General features: G+C 40.6%; 1 protein-coding gene across 4 annotated transcripts in view; it reads right to left on the bottom strand.

The window, feature by feature from the left end:
* Positions 1–2123: 2123 nt before the first annotated feature.
* The window catches only part of LOC111573798 (MAM domain containing glycosylphosphatidylinositol anchor 2a), a 270997-nt gene continuing 245768 nt past the window's right edge, over positions 2124–27352 (bottom strand). For all 4 annotated transcript variants that reach the window (XM_055016253.1, XM_055016255.1, XM_055016252.1 and 1 more), the window contains exons 15-18: positions 27117–27278; positions 14900–15030; positions 12730–12826; positions 2124–10097 (exon numbers count right to left, since the gene is read on the bottom strand). In XM_055016253.1, the coding sequence (XP_054872228.1) occupies positions 10009–10097; positions 12730–12826; positions 14900–15030; positions 27117–27278 (479 nt within the window). In that variant the 3' untranslated portion in view covers positions 2124–10008. The remainder of the gene's footprint in view (positions 10098–12729; positions 12827–14899; positions 15031–27116; positions 27279–27352) is intronic.

Below are 27352 nucleotides of genomic sequence, written 5' to 3'. Positions count from 1 at the left end.
TCCAGCATCAATAACTCATTAGATATAGGTTGTCAAAACATAAACGGTGCCTCTTTCCCATTGTTGCAAGGCAGACAATGTGCTACAAGCCCAGTTTTATCAAAAGTAGCTGTCTTTCAAGCTACAGGAATAACATTGGTGTCTATGGAGTGAACAGGGTCCGTCTGCAATTTGCAAAACCGCTGCAACAGTAAAGAGAGACAAATATTCAATAACTTCACTCTTATACATTGTAGTGTCACTAAAATCACTGCAGCCTTCAACTGGCTCCTGTTGACAAAGTGTTTTAACAGAAATGTAAATGCTGTAATTTGATTCTTTTAATGAACCATGTAACTTGAATGGATGTGATGCTGGTGTGACCACAGTGAACATGTCTGATGTTGCTCACAGTGGTCCAAGGGACGCTCAGGGAGTTTGTGTGTTTGCTCAGACTCATGAAAAATGAGAGGGAACATTGCTGAGGAGATGAGAGCACACAGACAGATGACAGCTCTTCTCACACTACAGACTGCAATGGATAGGAGCAAGACAGTCAAAGCTTAAGGCACGATATCATGACCAAGTAGCGTGGCCCAGTCAGTGTCCTGTGCTCTCTAAGGGCAGCTGCTGTATGTATGATTTTGAAAGCAGCCTTCAGTTATAGGCTATGAGTTTAGAACCTGGACCTGAATGCAGCACACACAACACAGCAAGAGGCCTGGAGGAGAATTCCTGGGGGCGTTTACAGCGCCAGGCAGGGTCATTAAAAGGTTTGGCTTGGGAGGGAATCCAGAAAGGATGGTGAATTAAATAGCAGAGGCTGGATGATGGAGGCCATGGTTTGACAGGGAGTGGATTGGGGAACTGAGCTTGGAGGTCTGGGGCAGTATGGCTGAGCCAGAGATCTGGAGAACAGGACATTAAGAGGCTTGAACCTGAGGCACAGGTATCACTAAGGTTAGACTTCATTTACAAAGAAAAACTAGGAAACATACACTCAGAGCAAAGGTTAGCCGAGGGAATGCTAGCACATATACCAGCAGAATTATGTGGCTGAATAGAAAGAGTCAGGCTGCGCTCTATATACAGCAAGAGGTAGATTGGAGAATGAGACTCACGAGGAAAAATGGGTCACTATGCCTAGAAACACACTCATGTACACCTCAAATAAAGACAGGTGGAGAGGTAGAAGTTTATAATTTTGCGGTTGCCACTTTGGTTTTTTGAAACCAGACATGACAAGCAACTCAAGGACACAATGTACGCTCATATGGTAGCCTGAAACATGGGACCATAATTTACAACATGAATACCATGCTGCATTGAAGGACACTTAAAACCCATTAGGAAACTATATATTCAGCTAACAAATCATGTGAGAAGTAAGGTTATTTTGTCGTTGACTTTTATGCAATCCGACTTGTTTTTGCATGCAGGGGAGTCACCACCTGCTGGCTCTTAGAAAGAAAGCAGGCCAAATTCTCTTCCACGATGATTTCACTTTTCAGAAAACTCCACAAGGAGCATTTAAGTTCCACTTCATTTACTATATGAGCCAGAAACATACCATTTGTGTGGTTATCAAAGAAAGAAGTTGTTTTTCTCCTGTGATTGGCATATAAAGAGGTGGACTGGTCAGGAAAACAGAAGTCATTTCAGTCAGTGTACGGTAGCTTCTCCTCAGGTTGCCACTCCATAAGCTTTTCTCACTCAGGAGGCCCCTGCTGACTAACCTTTGGATGACTTTCAAGTCCCTGCATTGTTATTCCTTTGTCTTTGCCGCAGATGTCCTTTTTCTCGCCACAATCAACTCACACGCTCTCGACTCTGAGGAAAACAAGCATGGTGGCTCCTCAGAAGAACCACAAACTGGGAAGTACTGTCAAAGGAACAATTTGCACAACACAAAAGCTTTTGTTTCCAGCCCTTTGAGTAGGAGACAGGTGGTCACTGTGGGAATAACTTGGCTTTGTCTTTGAAAAACTACAGGGACAAAGGTGTCAAGTACAGGCAAGCCACAGAAACAAGAGGGTTTTTGTTTAAGCACTGAGCATATAATAGTCGACATTATACTACACTCTATCCTATTCTGTTCTACTTTATTCTAGTCTCGTATTGTTAAATTTATTTGACACGGCACATAAAATATTCCTTTTCTTTATTTTTTCATTAGTTGCAGGTATGGCACAAAAAATGGGTGATAAATCCAAAGAAATACAGTGAAAAAGAAGCCTGATCATATATAAATATAGAGCACAAAACAGAGAAGAGTGACAGGTCATCATTACAGGGTGTCGGCACAGAACAAGATAAATAACATCACTGGAACACAGCTTTCTTTCTCAACAACCTTCATCTTACAAGCATCAAATTTCATTTTTTCCAGGGGTCATTTGAAGTGGCTACGTTGGCAAACATCCTCTTGCTGCTACCAGTAAAGAACTAGTACATGTTGCTAACGTGACTCTCGATCAGAGCAGGTGAAACAGAAAGAGGAGAGGAAAAGCCATCAAGAAGCAGCAGGATTCGCTCTGACACCGGAGAGACTCTGTACCGGGAGGTGGCAGTTTTCCCACCGGTGAAGTTGTCACACCGAGCAGCCATGCCATCAAGTAGCGACACGCCGCTTCTTCCCTGACAGAGTGAAATGAGATCTTTGAAATGTGTCTACCTCTTCCAGTTATTTAGTGCGACTGCAGTCGGCCTCCTGTCTGGAAGTCACTCACTGCTGCCTAGCCAGTGTGTGCAAGTGGAAGAAACTCACAGCATTAAGGTGGCAATCTTACTCTCTCTAAAAAAAACAAAAAACAAAAAAAAACCTCGCTGCAGTTTTAATGTTTAATACGACAGACATTTTGTTCTTGTTTCCAAATGAATACTGCCAAATTCGCTGCCAATTTTTATCGCCGGTGCTGGTCGCGCCTTACCACAATGCTCCCCCTCTTGGACCCAATTCTCTTTGCTGAATCAATACCAAGAAAGCAGGGTGGTGTGTGCCGTGATAATTGGGGCCACCAGCTGCAATTTCATCACGCTAGTGGAACTGAATGGTGTTTCGGGGAGCTAAAATAGCACGATGAATGGCACAATGTGACAAAGCCCTTCTTAGGTTGAACAGAAAATGAGAACATTTCCACTCAGAAAAGAAATGTTAGGACTGTTCCTTTTAGAAACCCTTGAAGCGCTGGCATTAGCTACGAGGTAAGAATAATAAATCTGCAGGTAATTACAGCGGTAAGTAAGTGGGCAAAAGACAAAAATCACAGTAAAATTTCAGCTCCCTAAGTGGGATCTTTTCCTTGTGTTGTGTATAATACAAGCTACACACCCTCTAGGAATTAAGGCAATTCTTTGTTATAAATTACATTTTTTCCACATAGCAACTAGTCATGCTTCTACTCACATGGATAATTTTAATCAAATTTGCCAAAGAAGTGGGAAATTGTTTTAACATATTGCACGTTGCAGTAATTATGTTCAATCTGTGGCCTGCACAAACTCCGACAGACTGCATCCTTTAATGCTACAGTTAATTTAATGTAAGCACTGGGTACATTCATGCACAACTGCATTATTCATCAATGCACAAATGAAACAACTGACTTCTTAAACAAGAATAAGATGAAACAGCATTGAAAACAAGTCATTGTTTGCTTCCTTGGTACTGCAGCACTCCACTGTAATGCGGTAATTTCCAGTTGAATTAACACCAGTATGTACTGTTAATGTTACACAAAGATGGCAAATCAAACAAATTATTTTAGAAGGGAGGAAGGTGAAGTTTAAAAGGAAAACACAGTTTGTGTCTCTGATCCCACCAAGTGAATGTTTATTGCCTTTTCCACGCAATGAAGATTGACTTGTGCCACTTGTCTCCAGCAGCGTCAGACGAGAAAAAGGCAATTTCTAGCTTCTGCCGTGGCCACTATGATGTAATGTGAAGCAACAAGACTGACCCAAACACCTTATTTGTATTTGTTTTAGTGCCGACTTCTGTGGTATATTCTGAGGCTGCATTTCCATCTTGAAAGCCGCCTTAAAACTCCGTCGACCTCATTTGCATCTAATTTATAGTACATCAAAAACATCCAATATAACTGCAGCTGGAGCTTCAAAGAGTTGAACAACAAATATGTCAAGAAAGTGACCACTTAAAGAAGATTTTTATGCAGTTAGAGGACTAACTGTGCATTAACCTTTGAACTTTTTTAATTAGCAATTAAGTGTTGATTGATGAAGGAGCTGCTGCAGCACAAAGCCTGTCTGCAGAGCGATAGTGGAAAGATATAAAGGCTGACCTGTGCACCTGCAGAAACATGACTAAACCAGTCAGCTGAGAATGAAGCAGAGCTCTGTGCTACGCTCCATCTGAGGAATGTAGTTCTTATTACTGCATTGTTGTATTAGATCGCAGTACCTGTATTTCATACTTTACATTCCAGTGAAGTCTAAACACCATGTTGTGGAGAAAGTGGAAGAACTGAGCTTAATAGATTCCTGAACCAGGAGGAAAAAGAAATGAGGCAATGCTGTTTCATTTTTGTAATTAAAAAACATGGCACGATCCCTACAACTAGTGCAAAAAACCAAACAACACAGCAGCCACTAAATATCCAGGGCCCAGGCGGAGAGATGGAAAAACAAAACACTTGGCACGTGGTCACATTAAGCTCCAGCACCCAAACTAATCTAGAAATAACTCATTTCCCTCCTCTTGCTTTCTGAACACTTCACACTTTTTTCCCTTCAACTACAGATAGCGCTCACCATCAAAATAATGTCAGTAAACAGTGTGAGAGCGCGAACACTCACACAACACTGTTTACATATTCAAAAACTGTTAATCCCCTCCAATTGTACTTTGAAGTAGCTTAGAGGACTTTTATCAAGAAATGGAGCAGAGCTGAGTGTGTAAACTGCTCGCTGGGCTCACAGCACCTCGTATGCACAAAGGGCAGAGGCTGACATTTAGTGTGTGAATTGCACAGAAATGGAAATCAAGGACATGGCGAGAGCTGCAACACCGTGGAAATAAACAATGATTCCTCTTTTTTTTTTTTTTTGCAGCCACAGTTCTGGCAAAAATCAGACAATATTTCGAAACTCAAATAAAGATTTTCCATTTGCATGAATGTACCCAGTGTTTAATAATGTACAAAACAAGAGCAAAAAGGAGGTTTGCTGCAGTGTTTGAAAACCTAATAGTGATATAAATACAGGATGCATAAACAGAGGGAGCATATTTTTGAACTGAAGCTCTCATGTTGAGGTGATGGTTTGACATTTTCAAGGGAAATAACCTACTGTTTGTTTTCCTGTGCAGATCTAGACATGAAGACTGATGACACCTGTTCATTTCATGCTCATTTAACAGGAACCTACCACTAGTCAGGTAGATTAGTTTAGCACAACGGCTGGACACGGAGGAAAACAACGAGTCTGGCTCTGTCCAAAGGTTGCAAAATCCAAATGCCAGCACCTCCGCAGCCAACGGATCAATACGTTAAATCTCTTTTGTTTACTCTGTACAGAAACCAGTTGGAAAAAAACCGTTTGTGGGTTTTTGTGCTGGACTAGACACACAAAAACAACACAGCAACAGTTTGCATCAATCTTTTTGAGTAATGAAAACGTCAAGGAACAACAGTGACTATGGGGAATTTGCTTTTCAGTTTCCATTAGAGTTATTTTTAATTACCAGTCTTAACCATCTGAAAGCATGCAGCCATGTTAAGATAGAGGAGAGGACTGGAAATCCTAACTTCAAGCTGAAGGAAAATTAACGTATCAAGTCAGTTTCATTAAATTACCTCAACTTGAATGTAGTTTCAAATCAATTAACGCAGATATCAGAGTTTAAATTACACACAATCTTAAGCTGAAGCCACATTACTATGTCAAAACAATGCATCAAAATATTGTTTGCAACTTAGATAGCTTATGTAAATCAGTAAATTAGATGTTTTTTAATCTTGCAAGCATGGATTTAATCAAGCAGTGGGAACAGGTCCCTTGAATGAATTTTAAAGTGTATTTGTAACTCTGAATTCTCAACTATATGCTGTAAACAAACACATCACGGTTAGCCTCGATGCCCAGCAACTACACAATGTTAAACTGATGAACAGGTTGGTGAATACTATAAATGTACTTAATATACAGCAAAACAGTCAGCGGATACATCTGTTCTCTGAGATGCTGTTGTCTCTTCAATTATTATTAACACAATAAACTTTGATCGGTCTGACAGATTCATGCTTTGGTTAAATGTAGCTTCCTCCAATTGGCAAATGTTTTCCACTTCTTTTAAGAAGTAAATTCTTCCCTTGCCACCATCTCCTGCTGGCTTGTGCTGAGGCTTTAGGAAAGGGATATCAACCCCCCGGCTCTAAAAAAATATATTAAACTTATTTATTTTGTAAAAACAAGACATAACCGGTTATTTAGTGAGCTTTAGAAGTGCTCCATGACAACATTTTACTACCTTTGGACAGTCAGCCTCACTGCTCTCCCTATATTACCAGTTTTATGCTAAGCTAAACCAAACAAACAATGCCAAATTATTCCTTTTAGGCAGTTTTTCGCTGCAGGAACCTGTGGGCCTGAACCTCAGTGCACATTTTGACTGCAACAACCGCCCCTGAAAAACCTCCTTTAGGGCTGCTTTCAGGTTAGAAAAAACAATCTCCTCCAGGTTACCTACATCTAGGTGGACCTGAAATACTGTGGTGCAGGGCTCAAAGAAGACTGACTGGTTAACCTAAAAGAGGACATAACATTCCCATCTTCAGCATAAAGTTCACCACATAGGCAAACGTAGCACCAATCCTCATTGTTCTAATGGATTTAAATTGATGTTACAGCCAGTAGTTACTATTTCAAGTGGTTTTGGTGCACTTTGAGTTAATGTCATGGTCAGTCCTGACAGATCCTACACTGCAGTGGAAACAGAAAGCCTGAAAGGAGGCTGCTTCTAGAAATGTTAGTGCAACCTGAATCGAGTGTCTGCAGTGGACCAGCAGAACCAAATGTGTTTCGCTTATTTAAACCCAGCTGTGATGTCCTCATGCACTCGGAGGTGCAGTTACATTAAATTCTGACCTTTGCTTCTCATCATAAACTGACCAGCTGCTCAGGGATGTAAAAGGAACAGTTGCCAAAATATCTTAAACTCATATCCGTACTCAGTAACAGTGACGACTGTTCGGGGCACTTTGGCACTTTTCATTACCTGCTATACACCACAGGAGGATATAGCAACTAGCTAATGGATACTTAGCTGAGCTTATATATGTTTTTGGAAATCGTGTCAAAGTCGGACGAACTTCATGTTGTCAATGTGTCCAAAACAACCTATAAAAGTCTGAAAGTTCTCATCATCAAAAGCACACAAAAACATATGTTTTAGTAAAACATTACATCTAGTAAGACTGCAAGATTAAAGAACTCCCAAGAACTCCATTTTTACATTCAGTGTGATCCTAAACTCAAAATGAAAATGTCTGAACTTATGTAAAAAAATAAATGGATAGCAGATAGTATTTGTGATGACTATGTCTCTGCAGTAACATCATACAGACCATATAGTAAGGATGCCCTGAAATGTTCATCATTCTGCTCTGTTTTGCTTAGCATATTTATCTTCTTTACATATATCAGTTTCTTATCACACCTATTGTACACAGCTTTATGCTTTACACGTGCACAACCCCCTCAGACGAACCCAGGCTTCCACTGAAGAGGCTACATATGCTGAACCACAACACCAAACTCACCCTTCATCCCGTCTGCAGTCATGCAGATTTCACTTTTACACTCCCAACTCAAACCTGTGTTTGACGAGAACGAGTAGAAAATGACCAGTTTGCTGTTAAATGTGGACTTGTTTGTGACGGAAAGCCTGAATTTGTGAGAGCAGGTCACGCATGTGCAGAGAAATATAAAATGGATTTTATATGTTGAGACCTTAAACTGTATGTTGTGCTTCCTGTACTCCAACATAAAACATTTATCATAAACCTTTGAATAGAGCTTCTTTAACATTTACAAGTTATACATTTACCAAATTGGTTTACTTCTTATGCTTCCATCAGCTTTGATATTTCAGCAATGCAAAGGGAGACAACAAGAAGAAAAAGGAAGTTAAGTCATCTTCAACAGAAAAAATAAGAAACAAGACACAAGTCCTCAAAACATTTGTCATAACCAACAATGAACGGAATTTTTCATTTTCTTATTTTCTCTTTTTTACAATACATTTTTTAAAAACCCCGCTGGTTAAGGTTATGGTCTCAGGTAGATCTTCCACAGTCAATCTTCACAGTTTGTGTAAAAGCAGAGAAACATTCTCGCTAGAGTAATAAAATATCATGACTATTATTATGGTCATTATTATCTTTTTATTCTCATATTGTTCCATATAAATGGTGGAGGATAGGGGCGAGGCCTTTCACCCTAATGAAGAGCCTGCAGTCCCAGAGTTCCTACTCGCCTCCCTGTACAATATTTTATTCAGCAGTTGTTCTTTTTCTTTTGTTAAAAAATGCTCACCCGCAGGGAAGGAGAATTATGGGAAGAGAGAGTGGGGTATTCATTCGACGAAGTGTTTTTATCCTCCTGTATGATCTTAAACTGTCTTTCTGCACAAAAAGAAAAGAAGGAAAAAACGACAAAAAGATCCAGAGCCTCACTTTCATTGTTGCCGCTGTGTTTTTTTGTTCTTTTTTAAAATCCAAACTGTTTCCAAAAGCCGCGCTGCCGGCACTGCCTGGTTGGCTTAGGTGCATGCACGCACACAAACACGCAGCACACACACACGCACGCACGCACGCACGCACGCACACACGCACGTACGCACACACACACACACACACACACACACACACACACACAGGCAACTGTCCCATCAGGAGCAAGATCCGGGCGTAGCATGACCCTCGTACTCCCTCTGAACACACGTGGCCTCCCGTCAGCACTTGTGGGGCGAAAGAAACGTAGAAAATAGCCCATCAGAGGAAACATCAACAGAGATTTGTTCGATGTTGATTAACACCCAGGCTCACGATTCGGTTTTGTAATCTGAAGGCACTTTGTTTCATGGCAGAAAGTAAAGTGGCTTCTGTTCCACAGGTAGACCGCCGACTGAATATTGGAGTCAGGCCTCGCTAATGGAGCTCCTCTCTCTCTCTCTTCCCTCTACTCTCTACTCTCTGCCTGTTCATCCTCTTCCCTCCACTCCTCCTCCCTTTAACCTCACCTCCTGCTGTCTGCTCCTCTGCTGCTCTTACTGTTCTGCCACCATACCGTCGGTTGGCCACTTGGACTCGTGAGCACAGTGTTAAAAGATACATAGGCAGCTACAGGAGGTGGGGTGGGAGTAAGCAGACAGAACTAAACGTTGCCAGAGTCCTTGTTTTTCTCTACAGTACAGCACCAAGCAGATAAAGAAAATGCCAAGATGTGACGTGAGGCCGGGGCTTCCAGTGAAAAACGAGTGTTGGTGATTGGCATTTGGTGCAAGAAAAATGAAGACAAAGATACACAGAGAAAGGTCTGATTCCATGTATTTGTAAGCAGGGAAAATGTTACTTCATATTCAAAAAGTCAGCAGTGTCTGTATTATTCGCTGCCTTCCAAAGATTATTTCCGTAGCTTCATAAAATAGTACTTGTGCTTTACAAACTGTCCTCCCCTCGACGCTTGTGAACTCTCTCCGCCAAAGTCCAGGCTCATCCGTCACCCATCCGTCTTTGTGCTCGTAAAGACGTCCCGCGCCGAGGAGTGTTTTACTGTAAAAGAGGTCTCTTTTAAAAAAAAAAAAATTTGCGCATCTTCTTTATTACTTTTTGTGTAACTTTTTAATCGCTATTTTTTCTCTTTCTTCCGTTGGTCCCTCTGTGGGTCTGTGGTCCATGAGGGGGACCCCGCTGCTTTCAGGATGCATGAATCTTTGGTGATTGGATGCCGAGGGTGTAGCTCACAGACGGTGGGTCTGAATATTCGCCTCTGAGATGACAGAGAATAGGGTCACCTCTGACCTTCCAGCAGGGTCAGCACCAAGGTGACACATAGCAGCCATATATGGGAGGATGTGGACAGAGCCTTGGCGCTGAGATCTGAATGACAAAAGCAAGAAAGTCAAGACAAAACAGCAGTAGATGTTAGTTTTATCAGGGTTTTTTCCGCATAGAGGGATTTTTGGCGTCTTATTTTGAAGGTTTAGCCAGCACCAAAGAGAGCCAAAATGATAAGAATTGAGAATAGAAATAGCAATTGCATTTTTAACCAGTTGTGTCAATTGGAGTTTAATTTACTGAAGCATGTCAGACATTTTTATTTATGAAATGGATTAAAATAACAGAAAACGCACAGATTTCTGTCAAATAAGATAACACAGCCTTGTTGCGTTTACTGTAAGCTTACTGTCATGTGCAGTCACTCCCCAAGGGCTCCTTCTAAACCCCGTTTAAATACTCCTGAACAGAGAAACAAGCGTGTATCTCAACAGAAAGACAGAACAAAAGGACATGTGATAAGAATTGCTGGAGGGAATACTTCGAAACATGCCTTTTCAATTCCTACAATTCAATTTCTTGTCTGTCCATTAAATATGAAGCTATAAGTAGGGCTTTTATGTGTTTGCTGTTTCACAATGTTTTCATTTCTGTAGCGTATCAAGTCAAAAGTTGTTATACGCAGCCAAATACAAAAGTATTACTAGTTCAGCAGCCAATTATTTATGATAGAGTACAACATCATCACTGTTTCTGTGGCTTTTGCTGCCTTTTTAATCATTTTTTTTGAAAAAAAGATCTAGTTAAATGTATGAGAATGATCTGGAGCTTAAAGTTAGTTAAAGACGGCTCTTTCTTGGCTGTATCATAAGCAACTTTCGTCTAATTTCTGACTAGTTTTGCTGCTGCCTGGTGCTGAAATGCTGCAGGGAGGTGGGCTGCTTTGCTGACCACACACCTGTCACAGTGCAGGACACATTTCTTGGAGACACTGTGCTTTTTCAGTTCAGGATGTCGATACCCAGACAGCAGAAACTTTGTTCTGGCCAAGCTTTGCCTGCAGTGTTTGCAATAAATACAGAATGTTGGCTGTTTTGGCTGAGAACAGAATTCATCTGACCTATGTGCATGTAGAGATTCAAGCAGTCTAAAGGGGGAGAGGGGAATACAGGTAGTTTTTTGAAACTACAATTTACAGGTGTTCCCTAAACGCCTCTCATGCACAGAGAAGCGTCTAGTGTCCACTCACTTACTGTAATGCAGCAGATCAGAAAGAAGTGTGACCATAAATTAATTTAAAAACAGTGATGCAAAGCATTCTAATGTCAATGTTTTGGTTGCGCTTGACACATTTCCATGCTGGGCTTTTGCTTTAACTAATAAATACTGTGTGCAAATATTGTAAATATGAGTTGCTCAGTGACCAAAGTGGTCCAATTTGTTGACTTGACTTTAAAGATCTGTCACTTCGATGTTCAGACATAACAGTGGAATTGATACTAATCTATTTGCATGCAGAGACTCAAACAGTTTAGAGGGTTGTTTTTGCAACAATTTACTGATGTTCCTTAAATGCCTCATATGCACATAGAAGCCTCTACTCTTTATTCAGTTATTGTAATGCAGTAATTAGGAAAGCAACGTGACCACATATTTGTTTAAAAACAGGGATTTAAGGTGTTCTTATGTCAAATTTAAATCGATTTTAATGTTTTTGTTTGCACTTGACAAATTTCCATACTGGATCTTGCTTTAACTAGTAATTATCAAGCTATAAAGCTAATGAGTTGCTCAGTGACCAAGGCAGTTCAATTTGGTAACGTCAGTTTGAAGATCTGTTGCTCAGATGTACAGACATAAAAGTGGAATTGATCTTCTCATCTAACTCATGAAAGCATGAAAGCAAATAAATGTCAAACTATTCCCTCGATGTACAACTAACCTGTGTGAACAGATCCTAAAGCGGTCGCTCTGAACCGTCCTTCTCGAGTCACATCATCAGTCAGAAGTCACCTCTGATCAGTCCTCAGGAGATATTTCTCAATTTTTTCCCTCTTACATCACATAAAGTCATGTAAGATTCATCATGTGAGATTGAATTGCATAATTCATAATGCTACTCTGTCCCCGGCCTGGGCAACCACTCCTTAAACTCCAAATGAATTAGCGTTGTCGCCTTGAATCCTAACAAGTCCAAATTGAAAAATAACTTCTATAATGATAATCTTGCGGTAATAACAAGAATACATCTTGCAGATCCAGATAGCTCTGTTGCTGTTTTCCACCACTGCCATGTCAAATGAAAACAGATCACCCTGATTCATCTATGGTATGTTAAATAAATGTCGAAGCTTCAGAACGTTCTGGAAAGAATGTTCCTCCAAGCACAAAATACAGGAACTGAATAACTGTGTTTGTCTGCCCACTGACATCACCTTGTCAATTGCAGGCCATTTTCTGTGTCCTGTTTTCTGTTTTTACCTTCTGTTTGTTCCTGCAGCACAATTACAGTGCTCCACTCAGCCGGCGTGGCTATCATTCATGTGATTACAACCCTGTTGCTATAGCAACCATGTTTTCCCCCACGAGATGCTGGTTCAGTGCTGCCAACTGTCTAAGATTAGATCCCCTCTCGTAAATCTCAGCCCTGTCCGGTGAGGTAGAGTGAGAACCTGGAGCCCAGATAAGAGGGCAGAAGAGGCGGTGAAGGAGGCGGCTGGGTGGTGTTACTCACTGGGCGGTGGGTCTCGACACTCCCCTTCCTCCAGCGTGATATCATCGATGGCAATGTCTCCCTCGATGCCTGGTCCCCGGATACCTTCCAGTACGACCTACAGAGAGTAGGATGAGTTAGTATACAGACTCAGGGGACAAATTTAATACAAATCCATCATAAAGTCTCAGAATAAAGCTAACACGAACAGCTTCAATGCTCCTTAGCATCCATTCTCCAAGTCTCTGGAGCTGTACTGGAGGGATGGAGCAATATTCTTCCAAAAAATATTCCCTCATTTGGTGTTTTGCTAATGATGATATAGAATGTTCACCAACATCTATTTTCTTTCACTTGTCCAGAATCGAATTGCGTTGGCAGCAGGTGTTCCTCTTCCCAGCAACATTTTCCAGTTCTTCCTGGAACATCCCAAGGTGTTCCCAGTCCAGAGAAGATACATGATACTGTACCTCTAGTGAGTTCTGAGTCTACCCTGGAGTCTCCGCCCAGTTGAACCTTCCTTGAAAACCTGTAGGAGGCATCCTAATCATGCTTGAACCACCTTCACTGGCTTTTTTCACAACAACTCTTCTTTGAGTTCCCTTCGGATGTCCAAGTTCCTCATCCTATCTCTAAGCCTGAGCCAAGCCACACCATAGAAGAAACTCATAACAGCTGTCCTTATCTACAATCTCATTCTTTTGGTCACTACCCAGAAGTCACAAACAAAGGTGTTTGCTGGAACATACAGTGTTGTGAAAAAGTATTTGCCCCCTTCTCAAATTCTTATTTATTTATGAATGAAAATATTCAAAGCTTCCTGGCCCTGTGTGAAAAAGTAATTGCCCCCTAAACCTAATAACTGGTTTTTCATGGCACTGTAGATTGACTGGTAAATTGAGAGCTTTGAATTCTGGTTCAGCTCCTTCTTCAGCACGTCGGTCCACTACAACACCTGCATTACTGTTGTCACTGCGCCAATCCATCCGTCCATCTCAAGCTGCAATTTACAGTCAAACGTGACCTAGATCCCGAGATACCCCTACTCTGAAGGAGAAATCCACCAATTTCGGGCAGAGAACCACAGCTTTAGATTTGGAGGTGCTAATTCTCGGTCACTTCACACTTGGTTGCAAACTCCCTAAAAGTCGAGGTCTGATAAAGTCAACAAAACTGTTTAATTTTCACAAGGCAGAGTTCACTCTGAGGTTCCTAAACCAGAGATCCTCATTACCACGGTTGCACCTTGAGATCCTGTCTGTGCTTATTACAAACAGGATTGGAGCAAGAGGCAACTGTAGTGGAGTCTAGCTTGTTGGTGCAGAACCTTCCACTGGGGTTCAGTTAGATGAAGACCTGGTGACTGTGAAGGATTCAAGTAATTTTTTATCAAACCATTCAGTGATCATTTGTGCCCTTTGAATGGATGCATCCTAGAAGAGATCACTCCCATCAGGATAAACAGGTTCATCACTGATTAAAGGTAAACCAAAGAACAATTCTGTACTGATTTGCAGTAGCCCTCGTCTCTAATGGAACATGCATACTGGAACTATGCCATCAACATGCGCCCCGCAGCATAACAGAACCACCAAATCCCCTCACTGCAGGGGTCAAGGCTTTAGATTTTTCCTTTAATTCATCACTTCTCTGTATATTCTGCCTCAATAGACAACAAAAGCAAAATTAAAAAAAAGATACAATCTCAGTCAGTGCACAGCATCATTAAGCTAAATTGCCCCTTATAAAATATTACAGCAGGTGGCAAGTGTTTGTTTTAACTTTTACTGTCACAAGATGTAAAACTAAGACTGCCCGTGGCTTAACAACAGTTAGCTGTCAGAGTTAGAACAAAAAAAACAAAACAAAACAAAACACACAGAAGCACAGCCAAACTATAATTACTTTCCACAACTGAGGCCATAAAAATGATGGAGAACGCTGCAGTTCTATATTCACAAACTTTAGGCTTACTGATGGCAAAGTGTGAGTGATATTGCTTTCTCAATACCAAAACAGTGTCTATGGATGCCGTCCACTTCTCTGCTTAATATCACGGCTTGTGAAGTGCTACATCAATATGCATCCGCCCAAGGAAACTAATAGCATACAAACACAGCCAGAGAAGAAAATAGAGGGCAGCAAGGGGAACGCTGCTGCATGCTGGAGTGATTAAGTTTCTTGGTCTCACCTGGAAGGACGCCGTTGGATGGATGCTTACTTTGGCCTGCTTCCAGCGTTCACCTTGGTTACCGCTTAGAGACCACACGGGGCCCTCCGAGGTCGTTTGGCCCTTCTGCTTCAGGAAGGCGTTTAGTGTTCCTGCACGAAGGAGGGAGACAGTTACACATAGAGGTTAGTGCACACAAGGATCCATCAATCCATTAGTTGTACCCAATTTGTCCTGTCGAAGCTCGTGGGGGGCTGGAGTCTTTCCCAGGTGACATTGGACGAAAGGCGAGGTACATCCCGGACAGGTCACTAACCCAATGAAACAAATCACATCTATAGCCAATTTAGAATCACCTAATAACCTACCATGTGTGTCTTTGGACTTGTGGAAACCCATGTAGTCACAAGGAGAACATCCAAACTATGGACAGATTGATTATCGGCCTGGTGGGTTATTGGTGTCCATATTTATTGACCAATTATTGAGAATTTAAATGTCCTACTTCAAGTCTGATGCAACCACCTCTCACTGTCTGTAGTAACTCTGTGGCGTCAGAAATGTCTTACAAGCAGAGGTACTACTAGCAACCACAGTGGCTAAGGCTATGCTAATAGCTAGCGACTATGTGGTCTGTTAAGCTTGCAACAGAGTCTGGAAAACAATAACGCTTTAAGATATGGGCCTTGGTTGGCAATAGCAATGATAGAACAGAGAAAGATAAAAAAAAACAGACAAGAACACACAAAACTGCAGGAGACAAAATGATCAATCTCAATCAATCGACACTGATTTAATCACTATTAATTCTATAGTGCATATTCAGTTAGAGTAATCCTTATTAATGAAGAAGCCTAGTCATTCCCTACTATGACATGCTGGCAATATAGAACATTTAATGTACATCAGCTGCAAATATCAGTTATCAGTCTTTCTCGACTAATACCTGGCCTCAGCCCTGAATAAACCCATATCGGTTGATCCCAAATGCAAATCCTGCACAGAAGTAGAACTTCTGTGCTGTGAAGAGACTGCAAACCTCCATATAACTCAGTAGTTCTCAACTCCACTCCTCCAGACAGGTACTGAACATTTTCTAAAGCCTCGCAGCTCAGCAGAAAAAGTTCCACGACTCAGAATAATGGCTTAATAATAACAGTAATATACTATAATTTTATAGGGCACCATAGGCTATTTTGTAGTAATTATCTTTAACTCCAGTCAGTCTGTCCTGCATTGTCCAACTATAGTCAACTTCCCCCACCCGCAACGACACCACACTACTGTTTAACTTAAGTAGGTCATCAGTAACCAGGTAACCGGTGTAAGCACCTCAGTGCATGAAGTGCTCTGTGTGACGGCACTATCTGACGCTGCATGAAGGGAAGGGAATCTGGGAAAATGTGGGTCATATGAGTGCACTTCTGTATGTGAGAGTACGTGGCTTAGATTCTGCAAAACACTACAAGTATTTATATTTAACTACTCCTAAGATTTTTAAATGTTTCCTCTTCTGTTTATACCAAATAATTAAGTGCATTTACTTCTATGCCGTAAGGTTACATTTATTTTGCACTTTAGAAGGTATTCAGGTCTCTTTGGTTTCTGCACACTTTACTATACTGTAGATTCCATTTGAAAAGGACAAAATTGGCCTTTTTGCCATCACTCTACACTCATTACTCCGCAGTGATGAACTGAAAACATGTTTTTATACATTCCTGCAAATTTATTCAACACCAAAAACTGAAAGTGAAGCATTCATATCGCTTGCAGCAGCTCCCCAAATTATGGTTTTATTATTGTTGAAATGTGATTAAGACTTGAGAGGAGTCCACCTGTGGAAAACTGCACAGAAAAGAGTTCAGCAAAAAAAAAAAAAAAAAAAAAAAAAGTATAAATGTTCAGAGTTCAGTAAAGGCTCCAAACTGTGCATTTAAGACCCTACAATTCAAACTGCTTGTCAGGACAAAAACCAAACCAATGAACTCTCCGTAGATCTCCGTGATAAAATTATGATGAGGCATAGAGTCGGACACAAAAGCAAATAAAACAATTTTCCAAAATAATAAAGCCCCTTTACAACATGCGCTCGTTTCTATTTCTCTGACAGCATCTGAACACGTCAGCGTTTGAATGAGAACTTTTGCGTAAAAGTCACAATGACATTCTTAGGAGGTAAATTACATTTCAGTATCACTTTCAACATGGCACAAGTTTGTCATATTACCAAATAGACACGCACGAGCAACACACTTTCAATTATGTTAAGACTTTTCCACATTTTACCACCAATATTGGTCCAAAAACATCGGAGAGCGACACAGTTCCAAAATCATAAAATAACTTTCACAGTCCCTTTGCTCTACATTTTCACATCTGCTGCAGACTGAAACATCCATAAAAATAAAACTGCAACATGTCAGATTAATGGGAACATGAACAGCGACTGAAGATTATAGTACTTTGTTGCTTCCAGCAGTTTGTAGGATTCTTTCCTTTGAGTTTATTAAATATCAGCAGCAACAGGATCCATACTAGCATCTCCAAAAAGAGAGAATTATATGGATGTATGCATGTAGAACAACAGGAATAACTTCTTCAATAACTTCTAATCATAAAAAATTGAAAAATATGTCTGATTGATCGAATGCCATCATGTTACAGATTGATGAAGCTGACAATGTTTTTGTAACTTAAAGGACTTAATTGCATTGGGGGGATAAGTTTGGAACCATCATAAGTCTTCCTACAGTTGAATAATAATGCAAGAAGGATCTTTGTAAAGGAGGAGACATAAAACTTGACTGTCTTTCTAACAGAGCTTCAGATGTCCTATTAAGAGAAGCTGTCAGAAAGACAACCATCTCAGCAGCGCTCCATCAGTCAAGCCTTCATGTTCCAGTGGCTTGACAGAGGCCACTCTGACTAAAAGAAACATGACAGCAGATGTGTTAAAATGCCAAATGCCATATGACAGTTTGTCAAGGGGAATTTAAAGGACTCTGGGAGTAGAAAGAAGAAGATTCTCTGTTCTTTGAAGCCAGAGTTGAAGTCTTTGGGCACAGCTAACAACACTATAGTGAAAAGCAGGCGCTGCTCATTATCTGCTTATGCAATCCTTAAAGGAAGCATGGTGGTGGCAGCATCATGCCATGGGGGTCTTTTTGCAGAACTGAGGGAAGGATGGAAGCAGCTAAATATGAGAGATATGATTTGATTCCTGAGTCTCTAACCTCAAGAAGAATCGAACCAAAGTATCTGTCTCTTCTATGCATTATATACCACACACATAGCAGACCTCCACTGTGGATTCCAGCTTAATCGCAAGTGAAGTCGAACTTTAAAGGTTAATATTCACCTCCCTTTCCCGCATTTCAAATTTATGTATTCTTCTGTAAGCCACGCAGAGCCAAGCAGTAGCAAAGGTTAAACTCAGGTCATGTGAATTGATACATTTATTAAGTTGAGGTTCTGTGAACGAGGATAAATTATTCTCCAGCTCATGACAGTCCAAATTAATTATCACTAATGAATGATGTGTGATGAGAATTTTTTGGTGAATACTGTCCCCGTGGAAGACAGGTCTTCATAATTTATCATTACCTTTAAACTATTTCTGCCCAGTACAGGTTCCTTTTCCTCTGAGCTGGATTTCCACTAAAGCTACAAAGGAGAATTTCATTGCCGAAGCAAACTGTGGATTTGAGAAAGCAATGTGTCAGCTGAATTCACATATAACCCCTAAAATAACACAGAACTGTTGGTTCTTATTGGGACAGAATAGACTATATAGCAGGTCTGAACTGAAGACTCCCCTCCGTGAGACCTCTTGTCTGGCCTTAGGCTTTGATGTAAAACTGTCAGATGATGATACCGAGTGCAACCACTTTACCCTCCTCTCCAAACACACTGATTGTGTGAGGTTTTTTTTTATTATTTGCAACGCAGGAAGACTTTGTATGTGAGAAAGGAGCCTTTTTTGCATTAGGCCAGCAGGAGCAGCATCCAAAGACCCTAATCAGGTTAGTACTGACACCACAGCGGAGCTCAGGAAGACCACTGCTCTGAAGTCAAGCGAATTTCACAAGTATGGAAAGCAGCAACCTTTGCGCCGACGCAACAGGGCGAACGGAAACGGAGTCGGTTCGGGCGGCAACCTGCCGTTTGATGCATCTTCGCCTCAGCAAGGTGCCTCATTACTTTTCAGCCCCTTTCAAAAAACATGAGGAAACGAGGGAAGGCTACACTGTATGTCCCTCTTCATATTCTCTCATCAGCACAGTATACACCTTCCCCCATGACAGCACAATCTCCAGTGAGAGATGAGCTCTTGTACAGAACATGACCTGCGGTTTCATCTCCTGTTGAAGTGTTTAGGATGTAGGAGGATTCTTGCTGAGCTGGCTGGCTTACTTTTTCTTTGAACTCTCTTTGAATTGCGATGTAGGTGGTTATGTCAGTGTCATCACATCCTGAGCAAAGGCATATGCTGTATATTCTTTGGAGTACCTGCTTTTTTTTTTTTTTTAAAGGAATACCTTTGGCATACACTTGTGAAATTTAAAGAGATCTGAAAGGAGAAAGATGTGAGTCTGGTGAAAAGTGAGAAATAGCTCCTGGAAATTTTCAATTATGTAGTGAGGATGAGAGAGGAGAGGAGGGAGATGGAGGTGCAGCACCACCTCCTCGCTAATGAAAAAGACGACTCCATTGCTTCTCAGAAGGTCAGGCTTAAAACAGACTTGCTTGGTGTGCTTTGCTGGAGACTTAATCCTATAAACAAATGCGACACGGGCTCCAAAGGCAAACTTTGATGTGTGCTTCAGTAATTAAGTGTGACCTTGTCTCAGGTATCCCCCCGCTAGCTAAGTACGGAGGAGTTTCTTTGAGCCTGTGCCACTGTTCTCATCAGCGTGTAGGCGACACTCCTTATCGACTGATTCTGGCCTTCAGCGCTGCCTTGCCACAGCTTGACTGTGACTCACCTCAACAGCACAGTCCCAAAGAGCATCAAACTCCGAGAATTTCGAGACGGAGCTGTGCCACTTCACATGCTTTTGTGAGTCAGTGGCAGTTCCAGATGCAAAAAAAAGAGTCTTCCACGTGCATAAAAAAGGACAAAATTCTCCAAGAAAATACATGTGAAGGTACAGTATTTGGACAAATTTGTCATAAGCGTTCACTTCTCTGGCTGGGAAATATCACAAACCAACATTCCCGAACTGAGTGGTGAATTTCTCTCATGGCTGGAGAGGCAGAATACTAAATGGAGCGTAGCTATGGAGGATCTGAGCTGGGTTTCAAGTCCTTGACATTTAGCCCATTCATCATAACACGCCACAGTCTGGGCCAGGGCTTCACCACAGACGGGGAGGGCAGGGAAGAGAGGGTCTGGCTGGCGATCAATTTGAGCAAATTGGAAATGTCACGGCCTACTCAACCTCGGCAGGGAGCCGGAGGAGCTCTCATCTCCCTGCTGAGTCGCCCTCCAACACCTCTATCCTTACATTCTCTCCACCTCCCTCGCCTCCACCTCTCCAGATGTTTGGTCCAGCCCCCCTGCCTGGACTCTTCCGCTTGGCCTCTCCACCGAGGATGCCCCAGAACTGAACTGGCCAAATTTCAGACCCTCTGCAGTGTCACTGTCAACTTGGGTCAGTCTTCATAGTTTTAGATGAAGGCATTAGTCTTTTTTCTTTGGAATTTGCATTTTATAGAAGTAATGCTCTGGTTTAGACAGTATTTAATCTTTCTTTAATTTATCTAAGCTCCCTGTTGCAATAATTGAATATTGCTTTCACATAATTTTATTCCAGATGATTTCAATTCCATGTATATAGCGGCAATTACAATTCAGATTGTCTCAAGACGCTTTACAGAACCCAAATGCCTTCACAAACACTCAATGCCAAAAACACAAAACAGAAACAGACTAACAGAATAGATACACTTATGTATAAAAATACTGCATGTATGCTGTACATAAAGGTAGTTTTATGGGAGTTATGTGAAGTAAAACAGACAAATGGGACTTGGAAATAAAAATTTAGCCGAATAATTTATTTTAAGAGCACATTTTTTGGTCTTACAAAACTTTGTTTTTCCAAAATTCTTTGGGATACCTAAACATCATCCAAGTCTTTCCAGCTTACTCATAATAATTTATAGGAAATATTCCCCTTGACTGTGTATTACATTGGATAAAACCTAGGAGAGCTGATTGCAGAGGTCAGTGATCACATTTTTAAAACAAATAAAATGCTGTAGGTTGAAGGAAACACTGTATAGCTCCGATAACTGATCTGACAGGTGCTCCTTTGTTTTTCTATGTGCTCATACTATCTCCAATAGCTGGAAGCTACTCTGAGAACTTTAACCCAGCGAGCCCGAGGCTAATTTCAGCTTAATTTCAATTTTCTTTTTCTTTTTAAGCTCTTATCTTGGTCATTATAAAGTCCATACATACATTTAATTTGAGACTATCCAGATCTTCAATCATTTCATATAATAATACTTTCATATTGTTTTATATTAGCCTTGATCTCAAAGAAATGCCTTCTTTACATAAAATGCTGCAATAATTGAGCAGGCAAGATTGCATGGAGATTGCAGAACTATGATGTTGGGGGACTATATGACAGAAATGGGGAAATTAGTACTTAGCAGATATAATAGACATTATTTTATTCATGGAAGCGTGCACATACAATAGGCAACCAAGCCAATGTTTATTGCGCAGTGACTGTGCTGCATAGACATGAACTTATCTGGTGAAATATCCATCCATCCATCATCTATATCGAAATGACAAATTAAGGAGCAAGTTAAAGATAAGTAACGTATGTGAAGATGAATGCAGAGCTGTATGCAGGCAGTAACTATTATTAAACTACTATTGATAAAATGCATATTTTTTATATGTATAAAATGTGGCTTTCACACAGATTCCAATGAATGTGGAAAATAACAATATTGCACAGTATTATTCGATGTAAACATGCTGATATTGCAAATTATTACAGATTATTTTATATTACATGTAGAAAAAAATCAAAATGGCCAGGTTTGAATGCATTGATGCTGCATTTTTCTGTATGTGGTCTATAGGGAGCAGGTTGTAGTGTCTGAAACATTGATATGGCATTTGTTAGACTCTGATGAAGACCTGGAGGAAAAACGTGCTGGTCTGTTTGTATGTTAATGCCTGCAGAACAAATTATTTCACCTGAAGAGGGAGTGTCTTTACTATACTATATTAGACAAATCTTCCTAGATCTTTATTTTTTAAAATAAAATATTGAAGTTGTATAAAAACGCTCAATAATCACTATTTATTTAAGCAGCAGTTTAGAGAAAAATAGTCTATTACTCATTAGAACAATCTACAAGCCTGTTTATATGATCAATGCTAATAAGAGTCAAACTAGTTTCAAAGTGAGTTAAAAAAGTTGGAGAAAAGACATAAGACTCACAAAAGAAAATCTGATTCATATAATGCGGCGAAGTGCAAGAGGAAGCTTGGAGGTTTGGAGCAGCAGGTCCAGCAGAAGCTCAAAGCTGCAGAGCAGGAGGAGGGTGGAGATGGCGAAGATACCGCCGACATCTCATAAGAATACTGGAGTAAATGCAGCCAAATGCTCACTGTAAATGTCTCATCGTGGCAGAGAGGAGCTCAGCTGCTGGCGTTAAGTTCAAGTTTTATGAGCACAAACCTACAACAACTCCCCCTTTACGAGTTTATTCACCATTACTGCCCTCTTTTTCTGTCTCTACTTTGTCTGTTGTCTATCTTACTAATATTTTTTGTGAACTAAAATGTATTTTTAGTGAGGTACTATTTTTATTTTACTTTTAAGGTGCACTTTCTTTGTTAAGTGTAGCTGTCATTTCCCTTTTAAAGGCCCTAAAAAGAGAGCGATGGGGTCTTACATGCACAAAAAATAATGTGCCAAAGTTAGATCACACGAGCGAATTTGGATTAGCATTTCTGCTCCTCTCACTGGTTGCAGAGTTATTAAATGCTTTCTTTACATGCTTGAACTCAAGCTCTCCTTTAACCTCGCCCCAACTGGTGGAGGCAGATGGCTGCCCTCCCCCACAAACGGTGCAGTGAGCTAAGACACACCTGCGCCGATTTTCTTGTGGATACTTTTTGTTTCTAGGCGTTTCCTATGCTTCTGGCACATTTTTTCCTCACTGCGGGCTCATTGTTCACTGCAATATAAACTCCTGTACCTCAGTGGAAACAGTACAACCATAGCTAGACGGGGAGATAGCTCAGAAATGTCATTTGACACACATGCATTAAATATTAAAATATTTGGCTGCAAGACTAAAATATGCATCAATCTCATACAATGTTGACACCTCTTTTGTGGAGTTAAACAATGAGAACAAATGCAGACAAAAAAAAAGAAAAAAAAAAGAAATGTCATTTGATGCAGTTATAATTCCAAAAATCCTTACAAAAGGAGTGAAAATTGAATTTTTTCGAGTATTTACCAAAAATTGCAAAAAAAAAGAAAAAAATGGAATTGACTTCCACAACACTTGTCAAAGTGCCCACATTTGTTACCAATACTGGGAGAAATGTTATATAGATATTTTGCTACTACTACACTGCCTGCAGTTCAGCCAGAATGCCCCTAAGTTTTTGTCATGTGACTGACAGTCGCAGCAGTCAGTCATAGCGTTTCAGTTGCAACGAGAAGCACAGAATTCTTTTTTTTTTAAACATCAAATTTGGTTTGAGCAAATGCTTGTAATGCAAAATAAAATTCTTTTAAAGAAATATCATTTTATAAATTTATAATAAAATTGTATATAAGCTTAGACTTGGCTTAGTTTTGAGTATTTCAAGCATCGTTTGAAAGATGAAAATCCAATGATCTTTTCTGTTTTAGCAGCAGTCTGGCTCTGGAGTGAGAAAAGGTTTTCTGGGTCCAACTGCAACAACACGGGACGCATCATTTATTATAGAAAACTATGTGGGTGTTGCAGAGGTTTACAAAGCATTCAAGTGTACATTATCTGTACACAAATGTGTTTGTGCCAAAACAAACTGGAGTTCCTGAACTTCTGGGTCACCTGAAATGCCCACAAGGTTGAGCAGCACGATCATGGCCAAAATGATAATCATGATTATTCTCATCAATATTGAGATCTCAGTTATTTATCAAAATTATTAATTGATTTTACTGACAAAATCTTTATATTTTATTACCTTCGCATTCATATGAACCTTGGAAAATCAGTTTATTTGCATTCTGTCTCCATGATTATGAACTAACTCTGCTCTATTCTCTTCTGCTGTTAAAATCACTTCAGTCTCAGCATCACTGCACTCGTCCAATCATCGCTCAGCCAGCGTTCTTTTAGCCAATCAGCCCCAAGACCCTGTTCTTTGAATGAATTGCAGTTCTCCACTGTTTGTGCATCCCTCCTCCTCCTCATCTCCAACTCATCCAGGTGTGCAGGGCGTCTCAGTTGGTCTCCATCAGCCGTCTGCCAGCTCAGCTCCACCACCACCAGCGTCTGAACACCAGGGGTCCTGTCTTCATCTCCTACCTTCATCTGGGACTCTGCTCTAAGATGTCGCATCTCATTGGAGTCTAACTGGCAAAATGCTTTCTAGCATCCTGATGTTTCTGCAATAAACTTTGGCTTTCTTGTTTCGTACGATCGCTCACAGTTCTGCTTTCACTTCCTTGTTGTCCTGATAGTGTACAAATCTGTGTCCAAAATAAGACTTAACTTAATCTTCTCCAGGGAAAAATATGGATTAAACTGCACCCAAAACGCCTTACTTACTGAACATCTGTTTATCGACAGACACTAGTAAGTACTGATGTTTCCTAAATGTAGGTGCTATTTATGCGGCTGTATACAGAGAGGCCTCTAAGGTTCTTTGAATTCCTTTCATTCTGAGCCACCTTGACTCATCTCTCCTTCATCTTCCTGCCTGTGACCCAGAAATTGATCTCTGCCATCTTAAATAAAAAAAAACACGTCTCAGTTTCTAAAATGCATCTGCAGGACAGCAGAGGTTTGCCGAAAAAGCTATGAGGGATGGTGTACAGATGGATCCTCGCTGTGTCTGAAAGGGGCAAAGTCAGAATCTACACAACATGTCAGGAGCAGGACTGACAAATGTGCGTATATAATAAAATATAACATAATATAATATATATTGCTCTTTATTTGTATTGTACTCTTTGTGTGTCACGGCTCTTTTATCCTTCACATACTGCACGAGTACATGTGCATGTGTGATGAATGGAAATAAAAATGGATGACATCAGTACACTCTTGTCAGATTATACCACGTCTGTTGAACTGAATTAAAATTTTACTCTAAGTTGTCATAAACACTTGTTCTGCTCGTCTGACAGAGGTCATGAAATATAGCAGTCGGCTGGAGCAGAACAACGGACAGAAGATGCAGCTGTGCAACACGTCATGTTTAATTGCTTTAGAACGTTGGCTCCAAAGCTGGGATTGTTCAACTCTCTGCTTATGTGTCTTTTTGGCCTCCTCTGCTGTAATCAGAGGTGGGAGGGATTAAGGCATGAGGAAAGGAGTCGAGTAACTGAGAAAGAAGAAGAGCGGCTACTCAGACAGGTGTCTGACTAAAGATGATTCTGAAAAGAGTGAAATAACCCTCTACTAACAGTTTCTGTGTCTGTTTGGCTCCTGTCACATTTTTACTCATTGTGGGTTCATTTTTCACTGCATTATAAAGTCTGTGGAATCAGAACAACCATGGCTAGAAGTAGAAAGAAGTCGAAAATGTATTTGTCCAGTATTAGTTATATTGCCATAAATCAGAACAAATTTCTTTGAATTTCTTTGACTATTTATTTAACAAAAATTGAAAAAACCTAAAATTAACGTTTCCAGTTGCCAACAGGTGTTAATAATACTGGAAAAAAGGTAACTCTATATACTATACATATTGTACATTTAGATTTTTTTTAAATAAACACTGCCTGCAGTTCAGCCGAAACATCTCTAAAATTTTTGTCATGTAATTGTTGGCTGCATTTAAGTAAGTCAAACATCAGTAAAACAGTCATGTCATGTTCATTTATTGTGGGAAAGCAAAATCGTGATTACTGTTATAGCAAGTGTGCAGCCCTAGAACTTAACAACATGTGGAACTTCATTTATCTTAGCGGAAATGATTTCTACAGTGATTTCATGACACCTGGATGACCCTTCAGCTGCTTCCATCACCTGTCTTATGAAATATTGCAGCAGCTAATGATGAGGACTGAAACTGAGACACACAATCCACCACTAGAGGCCTTCAACAATAGCATAAGCTGCTGTTTTTGTGCCACAGTCACCACTCCCAAATGCACAAACACTACAAATGGCATGCACTTGGAGCTGGAGTGCTTGTGGTCGACTGATTGGCTCCCCGGTGAAGAGAGTCAGACGTTTCGTCGCAGAGTGCTCCTTCAGTCGCTCTGCCATCTTCAAATAGGCCATACAAGGTTGTTATCTACATTCAGAGATGAATGGAGGAGCTAATGCCCAGATTCTGTGTGCACACCTTTGAAGGGGTTTGTTGCAAAAATGAGATATCTTTTGCTCGAAACATCTGACACCTGCGCTTACAAAAATGTTAGCATGAAAGCCCAAAACTGCTCAGTGCTCCCGCTGTGGGGACAAACTCTCTGGAAATGACTGAGATTCTGTTGCTTAGACGAAAGAAAAAGTGCTGCCGGTGTTTCTTTCTTCTTCAGCCTCAATATTGTTTCCTTTCTCATAAACAAGAAGGAACAAGAGAAGAACAGGAAAAAGAGAAAACCCAACTGTGAAGCACATAGGTGGCGGAGAGCAATTTCAAGAATCTCATTTCTCAATTTATGTTTCACAGTCAGCGTGATGTCGCACGGATGCTCGATGATGTACGTCTCTTTTTGTAAATAAAATTTGTTGTGGCGTTTCCTAATTGACTGCGTTTAGTTCCGCACAACTAAGAATGCATCCCCTTCATTTAGCAGAGAATTGCCGAAACAATTTGAGCTCCACTTGAAGTTGCTGTCACTGCTTAAGCAACCGAAAGCACAGAACAGTGACAGATTCTTTAAAGAATCACAGTAATTATTGTTTTCTTCATCTCTTTTCATGAACCGATCGAGCAGTGGCTATAAATTAAGATGATCTTTCCTGCAGTGGAGACATGATGGAACAGAAAATGAGAGAAAAAGTGAGGAATGAGTCTTACCTATGTGTTTTCCATACATGTGGTAGAAGAAGCCAAAACAGTAGGCTGGTGGATTGGTGATTCCGTACGGGTTTTTAGGTGCTACGTTGAAGAACGGACTTATGAGCCGAGCCTGGTCTCCTTCCTTGCGTGGTCTGGACGTCTCGATGTACATGTAGAAACCTTAAAACACAAAGATACATTAAAACAAACTTTCTAGACATACTTATGCGTAGATGATGGAGGATAACACATGC

The sequence above is a fragment of the Amphiprion ocellaris genome, chromosome 12, assembly GCF_022539595.1.
Source record: "Amphiprion ocellaris isolate individual 3 ecotype Okinawa chromosome 12, ASM2253959v1, whole genome shotgun sequence".
In the NCBI taxonomy this organism is placed as follows: Eukaryota; Metazoa; Chordata; class Actinopteri; family Pomacentridae; genus Amphiprion; species Amphiprion ocellaris.
This window is presented reverse-complemented; position numbering and strand designations above follow the sequence as displayed.